Source organism: Papaver somniferum, chromosome 11 (assembly GCF_003573695.1).
Source record: "Papaver somniferum cultivar HN1 chromosome 11, ASM357369v1, whole genome shotgun sequence".
Taxonomy (NCBI): domain Eukaryota; kingdom Viridiplantae; phylum Streptophyta; class Magnoliopsida; order Ranunculales; family Papaveraceae; genus Papaver; species Papaver somniferum.
In genome coordinates this window covers 105,421,050-105,440,189 of record NC_039368.1, presented here as the reverse complement: position 1 = coordinate 105,440,189, position 19,140 = coordinate 105,421,050, and the positions used below count along the sequence as shown (strand labels likewise).

The 19,140-nt window shown below is 35.4% G+C and overlaps 2 protein-coding genes across 3 annotated transcripts; both read left to right on the top strand.

Annotated features, from left to right (window-relative positions):
- The first annotated feature begins 998 nt into the window (after positions 1-998).
- Positions 999-3,736, top strand: LOC113322973. Its single transcript, XM_026571184.1, has 3 exons — positions 999-1,429; positions 3,064-3,171; positions 3,267-3,736. Exons 1-3 carry the CDS (start codon positions 1,124-1,126, stop codon positions 3,576-3,578), a joined length of 726 nt encoding a protein of 241 aa, XP_026426969.1. The 5' UTR covers positions 999-1,123; the 3' UTR covers positions 3,579-3,736.
- Positions 3,737-8,801: 5,065 nt separating this feature from the next.
- LOC113323416 lies at positions 8,802-12,120 on the top strand. 2 transcript variants are annotated; one of them, XM_026571715.1, is made up of 6 exons: positions 8,802-8,930; positions 9,193-9,609; positions 10,442-10,575; positions 10,723-10,797; positions 10,891-11,040; positions 11,188-12,120. In XM_026571715.1, the coding sequence occupies exons 2-6, from the start codon at positions 9,282-9,284 to the stop codon at positions 11,584-11,586; spliced, it is 1,086 nt and encodes a 361-aa protein (XP_026427500.1). In that variant the 5' UTR covers positions 8,802-8,930; positions 9,193-9,281; the 3' UTR covers positions 11,587-12,120. The 2 variants fall into 2 exon arrangements, with proteins under 2 accessions (XP_026427500.1, XP_026427501.1); XM_026571716.1 differs by lacking the exon at positions 8,802-8,930 and adding an exon at positions 8,942-9,085.
- The last annotated feature ends 7,020 nt before the right edge of the window (positions 12,121-19,140 follow it).

Here is a 19,140-nt window from a genome sequence, read left to right as displayed (position 1 = left end):
AATTCGATGATTAACGATAACGATGTATAGCGGCGTAGTTCAACGAGGGAGGAAACTTTCTCTCTGTAGTTGGAAGGGAATAGGAGAAGAGGAGTTGAAGTTGAAAAGAAATGAAATGAATTTAGGTTGACGTTGGTTTTATCGGTCAAACGGTTAATAATCGGTAGCTAATACCATCTCATTAGCTACCGATTGTTAAGTAGCCCCAAATCGGTAGAGATTGTTACTTATAACCTACCGATTATGAAAGTCCCAAATCGAACCTTTGCCAAATTCCATAGGTTTTGAGGGTACAAAGCCGACCATAACCATTTGGTTCGTGTTGTGGATGTAGCCATAATCGGAAGTCAAACAGGTTACAATAATTTCCGATTATAGGTTGCCCCAAAATGAGTTTTTTCTATAATCCTTCATGTAAGGAAATTTGAAATCTACCATAATCGGTAGGATTTGTTACTTGTACCATTCCGATTATGGGAAGCCCTAAATCGTTAGCTTAGACAATTTTTTATTCATCCGATTATATAGGAGCCCCAAATTTTAACATTGCAAAATTCTAAAGATTTCTTATTTCTATAGTTTAACAGTCGGTAGTATCTTTGCGTTACTAAACTTCCGATTTCATTATACTAATCGGGCACAAAATAACCTCCGATTATGTAAAGGCATTAACGTATTCTCCGCGTTTTTGTACATCCCTTAACGTTGTATATAGGTTGGGAATAAAAAATTCGCTTCTAATTCTTTTGGGGTCGCCTATAAAATGCTAGGAAAAAAAGAAGGTTGGTAGACTCTTATATATTTGATGGACGGTCGGTTCCGGGTGAACGACCGTGTTATTGGGCTGAATACTAAAGTCCGAAGCGGTCTTCTTTCCTTTATTTTCTTTTTGGTAAATAGTTGGTAGGGTTCGGGATAAACGACAGAATTATTGGGCTGAAATATAAAAAACCTTCTTAAAACCCAACATTACTAGTAGGCGGCAGGTGAATGTTCTGCGAAAAACAAGTAAAGAAAAACCCTTGTTTCTCTCCCTTTCTTATCTTTTTTGCTGGAGCTTTTCGCTTCTTTTTGAAAATCTTCCGGTAGACAGAGAGAAAAAAAATAAAATAAAAATTCAAAAATGGAGAAAATAGCCATGAAGATGATAATGGTGATGATGTTAGTGGTAGTAACAGTATTAGTTGATGGAAGTGAAGATACAAATAAGGTTTACAATCCATGTTCAGACACAAAGATACAGAGATTTGATGGTTTTAGTTTTGGTATCGCATTTTCAACTAGAGATTCATTTTATTACAACCAATCTCAACAACTATCTCCTTGTGATGGAAGGCTTCCTTTATTATCCAACTCTCAACTATCTGTTTTCAGACCTAAAGTTGATGAGATTTCTTTACTCTCTGTTAACACTTCGACCTTCTTCCCGGTATACTTACTTACTTTCTCATTTTACTTGTTTTTTTTCATTTTCATTCATATATCTTTTAATGATTTCACCGTTTTAGTAGATTTGTTTGTTTTTTCATGTTCTTGTTGTTGTGGATTCATATGGAATATATATAGTTTATAAGTTCTAAGATCTTGATGTAACTATTCTAGGATTTATATAGGGTACATTGTCAAATTGGGATTTGAGAAGTTAAAATTTAGTAGATATGGAAATAATCTGGTAGTTGGAAACTGCAGTGACAGAGGAATCGAAGTAATAGAGGTGAATGTATGGTTTGTTTGCCTTAAATTCCGAACCATTTGGTGTTGAGAAAGAATGTGATTGTTTTTGAGCTATGTTAGTATGTTGTTGATGACATTCAAGTCAAATTTTGAAGCTAATGATGTTTATATTAAGGTGACGAATGAGTTCATCCCTAATTCTTGGTCAGTAGGTTGTTTGTCAATATACCAAAATTGGGGTTGGTGACGCTAATGCTGTACAAACTATTCGAGTTTTTGTATTGACTACCTTGAAAATAAAGACACCTGGTGACGAAATTTTGGAATTTGATAGATAGTTTTCTTTTTCACTGAAAGCCCAATAGTTGGTTTCAACAAGGTCTCTTCATAGTACCATCAGATGAATTGTGTTGTCCTAAGGATGATGGCTTCACTGAACCTTCAAACTTGCTATGTTATTTAACTAAGTAGCTATTGCCTAATAAATATAACTGGTGTCAAATTAGAGAAGATTACGTGATTGAAGTTAGTAGTTGCATTTCCATGTGTCAGAAGACAATATGGAGCTGCATGCTTGAAGAATGGGCATTCTCGAAAACTTTCATCTATAGAGACTGCTAAATAGAGAGTTGCCACATTCGCTTTCTTATGAACGGGGAAGTTTCTCAGCATAGGACAAGTTCGGGAGAATCTTTGCCCAGTTAGTTACTTTCTGCAACTGTACGCACTTCCTGAGATACAGTCTGCTACTTTTAAATTTTCATTAGAAATAACTGGTTTTCTTCCAAACTACCAGTAGGGTTGATTAGGAACAAGGCTTGAAACATGAGATAGAACATCTTACAGATTCCGGCTCACGAGATGGTCAGTCAGGCCATAGAATGAACTCGTATCCGTGATAAAGCATTCTATCAGCGTCCGCGTAGATATTTCTTGACAATGATGCAATTATTCATATTTTATCTAGGTCCAATAACCAGAGTGAAAGAGATTTATGTGATCATGCTGACTTGTGAATTGCCATGGTTTCCAATGATTAAGTTACATTGATTTCACTTTTCTTTTTAGGCCCTAGATTCAGGAGCTCCTGCAGCTGGTACCTTTCCCATCGATAATATAAAAAATCGAAGTATTGGTTTAGAACTTGTTCTACTACCAACAATTAATAACCACTTATAGTACATCAGTAGGTTCTAGGCTTGGGAGTGGTTATTGCATTAATAAAATCATTATGTGAATCATGATACATACTGGCTTGAAGTTTATTCCTTCGGTATCCAGTAATATTCTCTTCTATATAGTTACCACATCTGTAGCCAAAATTAGTAAAAGGAGATGATCTACGGGTTACGAAACACTCAGGATGTGTCTTCTTTTTTGGATTTGCAGGATTCATATGGTGGGTACATGGTAGCTTTTGCTGGTCGGAAATATGCAGCAAGATCTCGTACTGCATTTGTCGCGAACACGACATACACCGTGACTAGCTTTACTCTGGTAAATAGATAATATCACCAGGTTTACATTAAAACCCAATTCAGTTTCTTCCTTCATCTCGTAACATGTCAAACTGATGTGACCACATGAAATAGGTACTTGAATTTCAAAAGGGTAGGTTGCAGAACATGTATTGGAAGAGAGATGGATGTGCTTCATGCTCAGGGAAGTCTAATTTTGTTTGCCTCAACAAACAAGATTGTGCTATTAGAACAACCAGCTGTAAAAACCGAGGGGGTTCTGTGGATTGCAGCCTTGGCATACAACTGGCATTCTCTGGAACAGATAAGCACTTGAGAACTCTCAACTCGTGGTATGAAGTAGAAAACCTCCGGCAATACTCCCTCTACGGCCTGTATAAAAACCTCAGGGGTCCTCTCACAGACCAATACAACAAATTTTTCTAACAGTTGGGTGACTTCACATAGTCGTAGTTAGTTCTTTAAGCATGTAACTGTCTTTAACTCAGAATTTTATTTTGATCCAATGTTCTGTGTACTGGGTTGTTTGTATCGAGTATTATGTGTATGTACCTTATGATTGTTCAAAATAACACTTATTCCTCCAACTGGTTTTCTCTGCATCTTTTTCTACTTTAAGAATCTGTGTGCCTGTGTTAATTTCCAGATGCCTTATAGAGAGCCTAAGATAGTGACACTCAGCTATATGGATTTATATGCAGATTTTTTACCATTATCAACAGCAGCTTTTATCTTGAGTTTCAGGACAATTTTATAGGTTGGTGCATTGCAACACCTGGTTTGGGAACTTTTCCAGACTCTAAGAAGTGAAAGGGATCATTCGAAGGACTATCAAGATGAGGACAATCCAGAACTATAATTATTGAGAAATTAGACCCCAGGTATGCTTCTTATTCTTCATATCATGTTCTCTAGAACTGTTTTTTCCTTTGCTAGAGCATCGAGGTAGGTTTGGGAGCAACAGTAGTTGTGGCTTATTGAAGGTTTCTCTCTATTTATGTTGTTGGTCTCTATTCGAATTGGGATTTATCTTTCTTAATTCTTATTTATTTGTAGTGGTCAACCGAACTGCACAATTATTTTCTTGTCAAAGAAGACTTGGCCTACTGTAAAAATTGGAAGGCCCAGATCTTGCAGTTTGTGCAACCATGTTAGGATCTGCATTAAGTTATATATGTTTCCTTGGATTAGATATTGGACCTGGTTTGAATTTCTCTAGTTAAAGTAGTGAATTAAAAGCAAATCAACAATAACAGAGATATAGAGTGGGTTCAGGGTAATATTAAATCTTATTGTTGTTTAACATTACTTGTGTAAAGGTGGTGGCCGTTACTGTTAAACCCGTTAAGTTTCACCTAAAATTTTCTTCTTTTTCAATATATTAAATCTTATACTAATTTGGTTAGAAGCTTAGAATGGATTCTGGAAAGGTTTATATTAGACTATATTTAGAGCGTAACAAGCATATTAGTGTTTCCTGCAAGTACAAATGCATTTGGCTGTAAAGCTACCTTTCTTTTAATTAAGATTTAATTAAATTTCTTAATCCATCTTATTCTGTTTTCTGTAAATTTTCAGCTTTTAATACTTTCTTAAATCAGAGTGTAATGCTGACATGGTATTCGTTGGGAATCCATCCCGTTTGCTCTGTAATGCAACACGTCACATTGTCATCTAACCTACCCAAGTATGATCTATTGTCAATTGTTAATTTTCAATAATTAAATAAACATTAAACAGAGAAAGGAGATCCACTTGGTTAATGGTCCCCTCCTTCACAAGAAATGGTCCTTAAAGTTACGAAATAGTTAATGAGACTACTAAGTAATTTCAGTCTGATGTGCAAGTTTGCACCACTCTTTCGTACATGTACATTGACATGATCATCCTTGTTATGGAACAACCCTATTAGGTATAAACTTTCACTATTCAGGCCCAGTCTTCTCTCCACTAGCTAGAATATTAAGAAATTGATAACCACTTTCTTTTCGCTTAGTGCCAATTAAACCTAGCTACATCCAGTTCATTCTTTATCTTTAAATTTTTCCTATGAAGATTGATCTCATACTTAAAATGTGAACATCGTATCTTGATTTTCAGCTGCACACTATGCATTTATTTTTGTGTTCACACGAATCACACTCATTCTTTGAATGTCAGCCCCACCTATTAGTAAACATCATGTACTAAATAATTCTAGCTAATCGGAGGATTTTAGTCATTGGATCCACGAACTTTAGGATTTGATTTCATTTTCTAGGATTTGAATTACGAAACTATGGGAGGAAAGTGCTTAGTTAGGTTAACCGAAATTTAGGACAGAGGAAATAACTAGAAAAATAGATAAAAATGAAGTGGTTTTTATGCTTTTTAATCATCAGAATCAGATGCGTTTTTCATTTTTCTTTTCTTGGAATGTAGCTCTCAGTAGTATACTATGTGTTTGTCCACAAAATAAATAAATTAATCTTTCTTTGTGTTCCAATTAGGAAAAACTCATAAGTCAGGCCACCGATAGAAATCCTTTTACTTAGTGTCAAGGTTTCTCATGTGGAAAAATTGTCATGCATATGAGTACTCTATGTATATGGAATAACTGAACTAAATTTTGAAAAGGATTGTGGAGATGGAATTACCTGTATTGACTGGGGACCAAGGCCAAGGTGGACGATTACAGCGAACAGAAGCGGTAGTGGTAGAGGATGTGCAAGTTTTGTTTAAACCTTAGACAGGATCATTTTTGATATTTTCTAACCCAAAAGCTAAAGAAAAAAAAAAGATATGATCCATAATAATTAAATTAATTCTTGTTCTCTATGTACATTGCATGTTAAACAGATATAGCTATACGCCTATACGTATTAATTAATGCTCCAACAGCATAACATTTAAAGATATATCTCCGACAACATAACATTTGTATATTTGTAAGTTTGCTTTTAAAGGAATTTTGTAGGGCAGGGATATGGAGGAAAAACGAAATGCAAGGGAACAGAATTCCGAGGCTGCGAGGCATGCATATGGTTGGGTTCCATTTGTGATGTAGATAGCACAAACAACAGGCCAGGGGTGAGGAAGAAGCAGACTTATCAAGTACGTAAAGTTTTTACACATTTTAGTGTTGATGATTGATTGATGATATCCATCTGCGGGAATGACTGAGTCACTGAGGAGATGATACACAGTGGTATACATAATTCTCATTATCTCTAACAAAAATAGTTCACGTTTCTTTCCTTCTGAAGACGAAGGAGCGAGGGCAACTTTCAGTTTCAGGAGACTAAGGGTGTCTTTTTGGACCACCTTATTCTGCTGTAACAAGAGGAAGCAATGTGGGTATCACCACCCACCACCACTTATCACACTTTCAATGGTGCTCAAGGAGAGTCGGATTTTTGGAAGAAAATCAGTTTACTACATATAATCGGTACTTCCCCTGGGAACATACGGCTAGGCTTTCTCATGCGTGTCTGTCTACTGTTTTAACGGTATAGTCCAGGATTCGGACCTCCCTACTCCCTAATCTGAGCTCCCACTTTCAGATTGATTACAATTTCTGAAGAGGAAAAGAAACCTACACGTTGCATCACTGCTGACGAAAATTCCAGACCAAAAAAAAGAAGAAAAACACTAAGAAAAAAACAACAAATATACTACTGCAAGGCCTTTCAAAAGATCTGTTAATGAATAAAGACTAGTGAATTCTACACGTTCCCACTATACAAAATCCCAGATCTTAAATAAACACCCTATGATTATTAGTAGATTACTACATATAATCAGTCTCCTTATCTTCTTTCCTTTATTCCTTTTTCTCCGTGCTTTATGGGAGCAACCCCTTACTGTCCACCTGTGAATTAATAAGGATAACCTAATTTTTCTTACCGGCAATGCTATTTGGCTCCCTAATCTCCACCTCCATATTCTCCTCCCTACAATCTAAACACCACATTAGGGGAATGGTGAATCCCATCTGAACCTGAATGCGGATCTCGATATAAATGTGGGGTTTAGATTATAGAAGGTGAATAGGGAGGTGGAGAATAGGGAGCCGACTAGCATTTTCCTTTTCTTACCGATGTTGTTACTTTTTGATTACTGAAAATGAAACAACTAGAATATAAACTTACTCGATCAAAATGGGTAAAATGACGATGAAAGCTCTTTCATTACTGCTTGTTGTAAAAACTATAGACAGGAAAGTGACGTAAGTTTGTGTTTTGCTTGATGTTGAAATGTTAATCCATGTCATGTTCTCGTCTTTGTTTCACCATTGTACTCGTTTTGGAAAATCTACCTAGTATCTGTCCATTTGCTTGCCAAGACAATCTTTGGTGGCAAACAGTGTAAAGTTTTTATGGAATTCGTTCATGGTTTCCCTACTCTCGCAATCAAATAAAAGTCTCTTCTTCTCTAATTGTTACACTATATGCTTCCTTTTTAAACTTTGGTTAAAGCTGACCAAACAAAGTAAAAGCATCAAAAGACACTAAAAAGGAGAGGACAAGGAGGTGGAGAGAGAAATGTATGAGTTCTTGCGAATAGAGGTGAGCACTCAAGTCAAGACTCGAGAGTAACCAAATCTAAGTGATCAAATGGTTGTGATTCTCGCGAATTTTGACTTATAAATTCCAATTTTGATTGGGGATGGAAGAATACTCTTCCAAAATGAAATCATGTCACGTAGCTCAAGGACATAATAAGGTACTACTATTTAGATTTTAGAGGAATCTTGTCCTTGCAAAAGATAAATATAGGGTAAACCTTACTCTGTCTATGTTGCTTATTTTCTCGTTCATTCCCGTTATTTGGCTTGTTTTTGGTAGGCAGTTATAGGATTGACTGTACGATTGGCCATTTTTCTAAGAAAATTAGTGTTCTTATTAATATTAGTTATCTAGCTTTTAGGATAGTAAAGGCCAAATGAATGGATTAATTAATTATTGCACACACCTTATCTATCTGCATAACATTTTTTTTTCTAGAGGAGAAAGTAACGCTCAGTTGCATCGTAGGCGGAAAAACACAATGGCTCAAGTGCGACAATAGCTTCACGGAAAGCTTGATGAACTATTCGAGGTGAAGAAACAATCGTTTACTATGGATGAGTCACTAATTAAACAAGGGAATAGAAGCCAGCCTAACTAAGCTTACTTCTGTGCTTCACTAATTTTGTGTACATAATAAATGGTACTAACGAGCTAGCTCAGATGCATATATGCTTCCCAAATTGCAATATATATCGACTCATAAATGCAGGAACTCTGCATGTTAGGCTCAAGATGACACTATATATATGCAAATGTGTCATCACATACAGATCGACAAGTTCCACAAATAGTGATCCTAGACAATCAAATTATCATTAACCATTGGTTTAAAATTGGATTTTCATATATCTAACATGATCAAACATATTACTATGACATGACTGCTTTTAAACATAGTTTTCCTTAATTTGAAATGATAGACATGCCCAAACGAAAAGAATAAAAGAATAGTATTGTTAGGTATATCAAGAGAGATAGCACAATTTGAATTAATTAAGTATGATGATTATGAGAAAAATAAATAATGGATTTAGCTTTCATTATTATTCAATTAGTGTAAATACAAAGTCTTGCATGAAAGCTCTAAACCATTGGTCCTTGCCTTTGTAGCTCCCATTACTCTTTCCCTCTCTCCCCTCTCTTTCCCTAACATGATATCGCTCGACGTGGCTCTTTCCATTGCCAACTTGCAATTTGCTTCCCTTGCGCTCAACTGCGAAGTCTGCGAGTACTCTCTCTACATCTTTCTCTTACAGTCTCTCTACATCTTTCTCTTACAGTACTAGAACTTAGTATTTTACTATGCATGTCAAGCTCTTTCTTTGTTTTTTCTTCTTGATTTCACATATACTTATCTCAATTGCCTGAAGCTTTCTTCATTTAGTACTGTTTTTCTCTTCAAAACTGAAATGATTTGTGTTTGATGATATAAATGAAGTTTTTCATTTTGTCTGTAGTATTTTTTCTCAAATTGCTTCATATTACTGCAGGTAAGAGAAGATAGTATCTGTTGATCACTGAATCATCGTTTGGTGCCAACTGAATTGCCTCGTCTTTTTTGTCGTCAAGGAACGAATTCATGACAATGCATACGTTATTCAGCGAACATCCTATGAGTATTCCTAATCAAACTTCACCACAATCACCACTTCCTCCAGTGCATGCGCATTGGTGGAGTGCTGCTGGGGGCCTTGGATCTCAATTGCTTTACGGTGAGTCTTTTGGTACTAATAACCAGTTAATGAAGCTGTCATCTTCATCTCCAATGGACAACAACAACCACAACAACCCTAGTCTTAGATTTGGTGATCAGCTCACTGATGCCCAACATGGGATAGACCTAAGTCCGCAGTATCAGCAGAAGGAGAACTACTACAGTGCTCCTCGACAGTTCACTATTTTACCTGGTATATTTCTTGATCTTAATCTATATGCTATTAAAATCTTTCATGTCAAATTAAAAGATGAAAAAGAAAGAAATACTATGACAAAGAATGTGAGTACAAAATTGAGTCACATCTAATCTATTGTTCCATGATATGTTGGAGTAAATGGAGCTAGCTAGGGTTAGTGGGAGATAAGATATGTTCAGATAAAAGCATGCAATTGATATTGATTAGACAATTATATAGTACATCATAAATATCGTTATGTTATTAGTGCAATTCAAAGTAGGATAATATTAAAAGTTTTCCCCCTTAATAATAATTTTAGATGAAAAATCATGTAAGGAGAAATGCTAGTCAGCAGGTACACGATGCAACCCTTGGTCTTATCTGTTCATTGCAAACAACACACCTTTCAAAATGCTCGCAGAATCATATGGAGGGACCCGTACAAGAAATAAGGAAGTTCTCACTGTTTTCTTTCAACAAGTACGGTTAAAACAATTATGGTGGAGTCAGTTACGCCGTAGTAAATAAACTGCCAAAGATGAATTTTCCCAAGTTTAAATTTCCTATAACTTGTAAAATGATGATGCATCATGCATGTATTACCGAAACACTGATATGATGCTTCAAAAAATAAAATGATATGCAGTTATATTACTAATTAATGAGAGCCTATAGGCCATAGGTGTAGACCATTAGCCGATGCACATCGATAGAGTTGCTTATACTCATCAGATGCTCATAGGTGTCGTATAGTTCAATGCGTGAGAATCTCTGTGCTACATACAAGGCTTGAAATTATCTGAATCATTTGACAACTTAACCAATAAAGTAATGCTTTATTCAGGTGATGGCAGAGAACCGTTGTTGAAGGTTCAGAAGGCTCTTCCATTTACGTCAACCTTGCCTGAGTATGCTCTACGGCAATCATCTCGACCTGAGTATCAAGCTTGTTTCGGTTTAGGACTTGGTCAACCTATGGTATGATTTCTCCTTTTGATTAATGTGGTGCTCTTTTTGTTTCTTTGCGTCTCTGAACTTGATTTATTTGGGTGTTGATTGATTGAAAATAATTCACTGTAAAACCAGCTCCTCAGTTTGTTTGTCTGTTTGTCTTACTATGTGTAGATCCGTCCAAACTATCCTAACATTAGTCCTCATTATGGCATGTATGCAACTTATGGCGGATACCAAACAACAGCGGTAGGTTTCCCTATCTCTCTATTATGTCACTCGTTTTTCAGTGATTACCTAAGAAAATAACAGAATCCTCAATGCTTTTTCTTTCTTAAAAAGATGACACAGGGCCGCGTGATGTTGCCATTGAATGTGAACACGGAAGATGGACCGATCTTCGTGAATTCAAAGCAGTACCGTAGAATAATGCAGCGACGTCTTTGCCGTGCAAAAGCACAGCATGGAAAGAAGGTCGCCAAAGTTCGAAAGGTGTGTTTCTTTTTGATTGATAGAATCTTTTGTGAACAGTCATTCTGGAATGTTTTCGTAGATTTTAAACTTTAACCTTAAGATACTGAACAATTTTTAAGGCTTGGAAGTAAAACACTAAGAATCTAATTTTATTTTTTTTAACAGCCTTACCTTCATGAATCGCGCCATCTCCATGCAATGCGTCGAGCAAGGGGATGCGGAGGTCGTTTCCTTACGAAGAATGCAAGTGCTGGAAAAGGTGGGACTGGCATCGATGACATCCAGCTTTCTCAACTATCCGGGTCTTTGATTTCTGAAGTTGCGCATTCAGACAGCAGAAATGCAAATTCTTCCGAGGGGAACGGAAACATATCTACTTTGTCAGGTTCAGAAGTAACTAGCATCTACTCAAGGGGAGATCTGTACTATTTTCAGATTGATCCTCTGCCTTTGACAGGCTTTCATAGTCTTCCAAACATGATCGACAGTGGAGCTCAAGTTCTTTCCATGTCCAACAAGTGGGTCACTGTACCTGAGGGCTACAGTGACCTGCTAAAAGTTTGATCACGGGAAAAACTGGGGTTGCTGTGAGTTGCAGCTTCGGCTTCATCGAGTTTTCATGATCCACTGTCAGAAAATGAGACGGCCATTTTGCATCTTAAATGAGCAGCAACCCGTTCCTAGCATGCAACCAAATGAAAGAGCACTGTGTACAGTGCTGTGGTCGCGGGATATTTTTTTTGTCCCCACCGCTGTTTGGTTGATGGCAATTCATCCTTGGCCATGCATTGACACATTTTCAGAATCTCAAAACATGCCTTCGGACGTCGTCTAAAGGCAGTTAAGGGATCTGAAAAGTCTTAATGTGTGAAGGTTACGATATAAGTACTAGTATGCAGTTTGATTGACAAAATCAGACAATAAAAGATTCGATTTGAGTATTAGTATGTAGTTTGATTGGAAAATCAGACTGAAAAAAGTTTGTGTTAGTACTAATATGTAGTTTGGTTGACAAAATCAAACATAAATAGTGTGTAGTCTGATTGACAATGTCGGACATAAACGTGTGAATCATTTTTTTTGGTTTTCTCGTTCATTTATTTTCTCTACTAATATCTCTCTCCTCTAACCTTAACAGATAAAAGTTTAAAAATTAAATATTTCTCAAAATATAAGTAAAAAATTAATAAATTTTATATATTCGGAAAATCTTCGACAATAGCTTTCCAATAAGTACCATTGTCGCTATGTTTCAGAGCTTTTAATTTTTTTCGGTATAATAATAATTCATATCCAAGAATGAACACTATTTTATAACATGGTAGTTCATTCTAGTTCTAGCGGTTCATTTCGTAGAATGAACTCATATACACTAGCAATTTATTTTGTAGAATAAACTCATAGTAATTGTTCAATTTGAAGAATGAAGTCGCAATGGTAGTTCATTATTATAGTTCATATTGAAGAATGAACTCGTGATAGATTTTCTTAGTTTCGAATGAATTCATAATAGTTGTTCATATTGTAGGATTGCTAATTCATGTTGTAAAATGAACTCGTAATAGTAATTAAGAATGGTAGTTCATATTGTAGAATGACCTCGTAATAGTTGTTCATTATGGTAGTTCATTTTATAAAATGAACTCGTAATAGTTGTTCATTATGGTAGTTCATTTTGTAGAATGAACTCGTGATAGGTGTTCATATTGTATAATGAACTCGTAATATGGTTCATTATACCAGTTTATTTTGTAGAATGAAGTCGTATGGTAGTTCATTTTGTAGAATGAACTCGTATGTTATTTAATCCAAAGAGTTCACTTTCTGGAATGAACTAACTAGCATAATAGTTCATTAAAGTAGTTGATTTTGTAGAATGAAATCGTATAATAGTTCATTTTGTAGAATGAACTCGTATAAAAGTTCATTTTATTGCTAAAAAAATAAGGCAAAAATTAAAAGCTCCGAAACATAGCGACAATAGTACTCCTTGGAAAGCTATCGTCCAGAGCTTTCCGAATATAAAAAATTTATCATTTTTGGACATATGGTTCAAAGGATATTTAAGTTTTAAGTTTTTATTTATTTATTTTTATTAAGAGAGAGAAAAAAAAAGGTATTTTTGCCACTATCAAAGGACTGTGGCATCACTGATGACATCATCCCGCGTGGATATTGTCCACTCTAGGACCAAATAATAATTTATTTGACCAAACAACAATATATATTTTTAAAAAGAACCAAACAGACAGTTGACCGAATCAACTAGACCAAAATAACTCTAATATATTATTCTTAGGACCAATTGGTATTTCCTACAAAAAAAAAACCTGTACTGCCGCGAACTTTCTTTCCCATGGTCAAAAAAATTTGTTGCCTTTCCCTCGTATATATATATATATATATATATATATGTATATATATATATTAAAAATGGGGTTTCTAATGGTAAGCGCAAATAGAGACAAACTAGGAAACTACCTCCATTTAACACCGACTGCAGTTTTCTTTGTGGAAAAGTTTAACCACCGCAGCTTTTCAGACTCACAGACTCAAGCTGCCTATAATTCAACAGGCTTACAAATAGAAGACTTAAATCGGCATTTCAAAACAATTTAATTGGTACGAATCCACCTCGGAACAATGGAATAAAAAACAAACAAAAAAACAACCTAGTACAACCGTTGCCACGGTGGGAGGGCCGACCGAAGAAGAATCTGAAGATGGGGAATGTCTTCAACTACTTTCGTCCCGTTTCAGAAAAAATGATATTTTCACCTTGTTTCAGAAAAAATGATACTTTTACTCATGTTCAGAAAAAGTGATATTTTCGCCCCGTTTAAGAAAAAGTAATACTTTCACCTTGTTTCAGAAAAAATAATACGTTCACTCCGTTTAAGAATAGGGTACATAAGGAACACCAGGATACATAAGGATTTTTAATTTGTGCCTTAGCCCATTGTACTTTCTCCCCATCTAAAAAAAACAACACTTTCGCCTTGTTTCGGAAAAAATGATACTTTCGCCCGGTTTCACAAAAGGAGCGAAAGTATCACTTTTGCTCTAATGGAGTGAAAGTATCACTTTTTTTGAAACGGAATGTGAAAGTATCACTTTTCCAGAAACAGAAAATTGGTCGATCCATATACCAAAATATGGTTGCATGGCGTGTTATGCATCCTTTGTGGTGGTCTGCATAATGACTATGTATTCAATTTTAAAAAATTGTGTCTAAAGTGAAACTATCACTTTTCTTGAAACGGAGGGATTACATATATAATTTTTTTTTTGAAGCATGTACATAATTTTATTGGTTGCAACCGAAAATTAGTTGATAAATAAACCAAAATATGACTACACAAAGTATTATGTATCCTTTGTGGTGGTTTGCATAATGGATATATATTTAATTTTCTAAAATTGTGCCTAAAATGATAAACACTTCCGATTTTTTCGCAAAAACTCTAAATTTTTGATATTGTCGTTTGTGCTCATTGCATTGATTTTTTTTATAACTTTCCAACGAGATAAAATTTGTAAAAGCCCACGGCTCGGTTTTTTAAATATTTTATATTAAAGTTTGTTTTTCAATTATATCCCTAAAAGAATATGATACATAAGGATTTATGTGTAAAGGCTTCACCAGAAAAAGCCTTACCAAATTCAATCTTTTGATCAAATTGAACATTTTTGTTAGGTTTCAATTTACAAAAAAGTGGCCATAAAAGGAACTACCTCCCTTCGGGCCCTCCGATCGGACTGCCCAATAATTCAAGCACTCTCACAAACCACCAATATTTTCAGATGGCCTTCGATCGTGGTTTTGGGTAGCGGTCAGTTCACATAATACATCACTTGTGTCACCTACTGCTAACATTAAGACTAATGTAGGAATTAAGAGTTAGAGTTTCTCCAATGATTTGTGTGTGGAGATAAATGTCAAAATCCACCTAGGATACACATCCATTTTATCTAAAATCATTCTCCAACCGTGATGTCTTAGACCAATATATAGATGATTTTGGGTAAACAATGTCAAGGAGAATGTCAAGTTTTAGACATTTCCCTTGACATTATCTACCATCCTAGTCAGCTTTTTATTAATTGAATTGACTTATATTAACTAACCAATTTTAGCTTTACGAAAATCTTAATTATGGAAAATAAAAATTATACTAATTGAATGAGAATGTTACATGCAATACCGTTGGAGATGGATTTTTTTTTCTCCCTAATTTTAAGGAAAAACAGACACATAGGAAATGTCTTATTTATGTTGCCACATAGGGAGCAAAAACAATGACCATTGGAAAAACTCTTAGTGGTGAAGGACTTTGATTTAGATTCCGGGTATAATCGATATGAGATGGTTTTGAATGCCCATACAAGCTTGCGATATTTCTATATTCTTGGTCTAGAATAAGTAGATCTGATGCAGATAATAATAGTCCACCCACACAGTAATAAAATATTTGGAAATTACCAAGTTGTAGGATTTAGAAAGCAGGAAACACCGGCCTTTGTTCCAGCAAAGGCATAATTATGCTTAAAGACCTTATATTAGACATGTTGTCACCTAATACATGTCTTCATTTCATTCGCCTCTACTGATCACAGTTGTACCAGCGTATCTCTAACACGTGCTCCTTTCTCATTGGTCTTAAATGCCATGTCACAGATATGTTGTCTGTTTTAGTTATCAGTGTAGAACTACAAATGTTGTGTGTCTTATCTTGAGTCTGTAACGAAAAAACACAGACTTTGTCTGTTTCATTTTCTGTTTGATTCTTCTGTATTTATGTTCTTGAATTGGTTCTTGATTTATGAAGAATTATGGTATCAATCGTCTAGAACGATTATTTTTCCATTGCTAAACTACTTTGATCTTTGATCAAATATCTCTGCAATCTTCAGTCTCTCTGCGATCCTTTTCAATTTCTTTTTTAGATCTAAAATGGCTTAAAATCATTATGAATCTCGAATTTATCAGATTCCTCTTAATCATATCTCTCATATCATCCATTTTAAACTCACTAAAGATAATTTCATTACCTGGAACAGTGTTTTATTTCCATTACTGAAGAAATACAAAGTTTCAGGATTCATTAATGGATCTCTTCCTTGTCTGAGGAAATACATTCAAGAATAGGTTGATGGTGATAACAGGGATGTCATCAATCTCTCTTATACTAACTGGATCAAAGATGATAAAACGTTAATTCTATGGATCCAATCAACGATTTCTGACTCTATTCTTCCTTATGTTGTTGGAGCTAATTCTGCTAAAGAACTTTGGGATAACATCGAATTATGATTTTCAAGAATCTCAACAACACATTCAATTCAAATACGCACTAAACTTCAATTTATGAAGCTTGGCTCAGAATCGATGTCAACATATCTTGGTGAAATCAAGAAGATTGTTGATCAATTGGATGCATATGGATCTCCGATCTCAGATGATGAACTAGTTTTCACTATTCTAAATGGAATTGGTCATGATTATCAGGCTTTTAGCACTTCGTTCGTATTTGATTTCCACTGTTAAATTCTCGAGAACTTCACAATATGCTTCTCTCTGAAGAAATTGCAGTCCACAATCGATCCTCAACTATTATTTCTGCGGCAGATAGCAAAGCCTTTGCTGCTTTTCAGGATGCTATGCACAACCAATATGCTTCTTGATCTCGTGTTCATGGTAGACGTAATTATCAATCTCAACCAACTAGGAGTCACTTTCAATTTCATCCAAGATCACATTCTCCTAGTTATTTCAATTTTTCATCTGTTCCACCACCATCACCTCCACCGCCACTATCATATCCTTCTGCTTCACCAGCATCTGATACTCTCATTTGCCAAATATGCACTAAACCTGGTCATGATGCTCTTTCTTGTCGTAATCGGATGAATTTTTCTTATCAAAACAATAAGACAACTCATCATCTCAGTGCAATGTTAGCCTCTGCAAATATTTTGGGGGAAAATCCTTGGTATGCAGATATTGGAGAAAATAGTCACATCACAGCTGATTTCTATGAAGTACATACTTCTAATCCTTTTGATGGTTCGAAAGAAATTCACACAACTAATGGTTCAGGTATGAAAATGTCTCATATTGGTCCTACTCAGATGTTTTCTTTAAATAACATTCTTCATGTGCCACAAGCCTCAACAAACTTATTGTCAGTTCATAAGTTTACTTCTAATAACAAATGTTCAATTACTTTTGATCCTGTTGGTTTTACTGTGAATGATCTCTTCTCTGGGAAGATTACTTTACAAGGCCCTTACAGTAATGGTTTATATCCTACCAACTTCAATATCAAACCTTCAGCTACACCTTCTACAACACATGGAATCATACTTGTTCAAGTACCACTTCACCATCTGCAGTGGCACATAAGATTGGGCCATCCTTCTTTCAACACAATACAACATGTTAGTAGAGTCCTTTCATTATCAACCATAATAAAGACACCCATATTTTCTCATGAATGTCATCTTGGTAGAAGTGACAGACTATCTTTTTCATCTTCTTCTCATTGTAATACTAAACCATTACATTTACTTCATCTTGATATCTGGGGTCCAAGTCTTGTTGTTAGAGCATAACTCGGTTGAACCCACCAAGCGTACGTTACCTCAAGTTCCGCATCCTCTTATCCTTTTCTTTGCATATTTCCGGGGAGAATATCTTCATGTTTTCATCCTCTTGCAAGAACAAAGGAACAAAAACAACAACAACCTTTACCAGAGAAAGGTTGAATCGGTTTTAACTAATGCATAGCAAAAGTTGAAAACCCGAAACACATATGCTTTTATGCTAAACCCAAAACGAGTCAACATATTGTGACTTTTTCACACATGAGTTTCAATCGGAAACTCTTATGATCCTTTGATAAATCCTACGAACATATGGGATAGAACTTAATCCCACTAAACCAAAAAGTCACCCAAACCATAAGGGTTCACACCATATGATATTGAATATTAAGTTTATGAAAATCGAAATCAAACATTCCATAAACATAATTTGCAATACACCCTAAATATTCAACAAAAAATCACGAATTTCTATTACCTCAATCTAGTAGGGAACTGAATTACGAAACCAACACAAAAATAATGAGGTCATTCCGAGTTCGGACGAAGAAGTTATAGGTAAAACAGTTTTACACTTCTTCGTGTGAACCAATCACTAGGACCGGTTATCGTACCAGGTCATGATACCAGGTTATACCAACTAGGTTATGATACCAGGTTATACCAATCACCAGGACCGGTTACAACATGAATCCATACACGAAACCTTTTTTAACATAACTTTTGCATACGATGTCCGAATTTAGTGATTTTTGGATCGTTTTAACCATGTAAACAAGAGCTACACATATATGATCAGTACATATCAACATAATAAAGTCCAAATTACCGTTCCTCAAAAGTTGATATATAGATAGAGAAGGTATGAGAATAGAAGAGAAGAAATCTCCCTAAAGATGTTAATTAGTCATATGATAACCGAGAGACCATATGCTCAGTTTCACGTGCTTCCTAACCATTCATAAAATTGAGCACAAAGGTGAGCATGCACATTCCAACACAAATAGGTTGTGTTGAGTTGATACTTGTCTTGTTCGTCATGAGTGACTAAGACAGAATCATCATTCTTGACCGCTTGCTTGGTTTGTTTTCTCTTGTTCCATCTCTTCTTGCTTGGTTTGTTTTATATTGTTCCATCTCTTGTTTTTCTTCTTTTACTTGTGATGAAGAGTGTCATTATCACAATGTTCATTAGTACAAGAGATTTCAGACATGATGTCTTTCTTTAGTCTTTCAAGAAAACTCTTGTAATTATTGTCACCAAAAATTAACAACTGAGAGTCATTCTTGTGACTAACTTTTGGTCCCTTTTTGGCTATGAAGGATTATGGGACCCATTTAGAGGACGGTTTTGCGGGAGCATATTTCTCCTTCATACAATTATGATCATTCCCTTTTGGATATTTTGCGAAACATTCTTTCTCCAATTTGGAACATCGGATCTTGTATTGGTATTTGCAAAGTCATCTCTTTTCCTATAGTAGGGTCTTTTATGAAATATCCTTGATGAGC

What these genes read in the sequence shown, in the direction of transcription:
- LOC113322973 (XM_026571184.1), top strand. Translation starts at nt 1,124, where the DNA reads ATGGAGAAAATAGCCATGAAGATGATAATGGTGATGATGTTAGTGGTA. An exon ending in ACACTTCGACCTTCTTCCCG is followed by an intron (nt 1,430 to 3,063) that starts GTATACTTACTT and finishes TTGGATTTGCAG; the next exon opens with GATTCATATGGTGGGTACAT. An exon ending in CCGTGACTAGCTTTACTCTG is followed by an intron (nt 3,172 to 3,266) that starts GTAAATAGATAA and finishes CACATGAAATAG; the next exon opens with GTACTTGAATTTCAAAAGGG.
- LOC113323416 (XM_026571715.1), top strand. Translation starts at nt 9,282, where the DNA reads ATGACAATGCATACGTTATTCAGCGAACATCCTATGAGTATTCCTAAT. An exon ending in ACAGTTCACTATTTTACCTG is followed by an intron (nt 9,610 to 10,441) that starts GTATATTTCTTG and finishes TGCTTTATTCAG; the next exon opens with GTGATGGCAGAGAACCGTTG. An exon ending in TAGGACTTGGTCAACCTATG is followed by an intron (nt 10,576 to 10,722) that starts GTATGATTTCTC and finishes TACTATGTGTAG; the next exon opens with ATCCGTCCAAACTATCCTAA.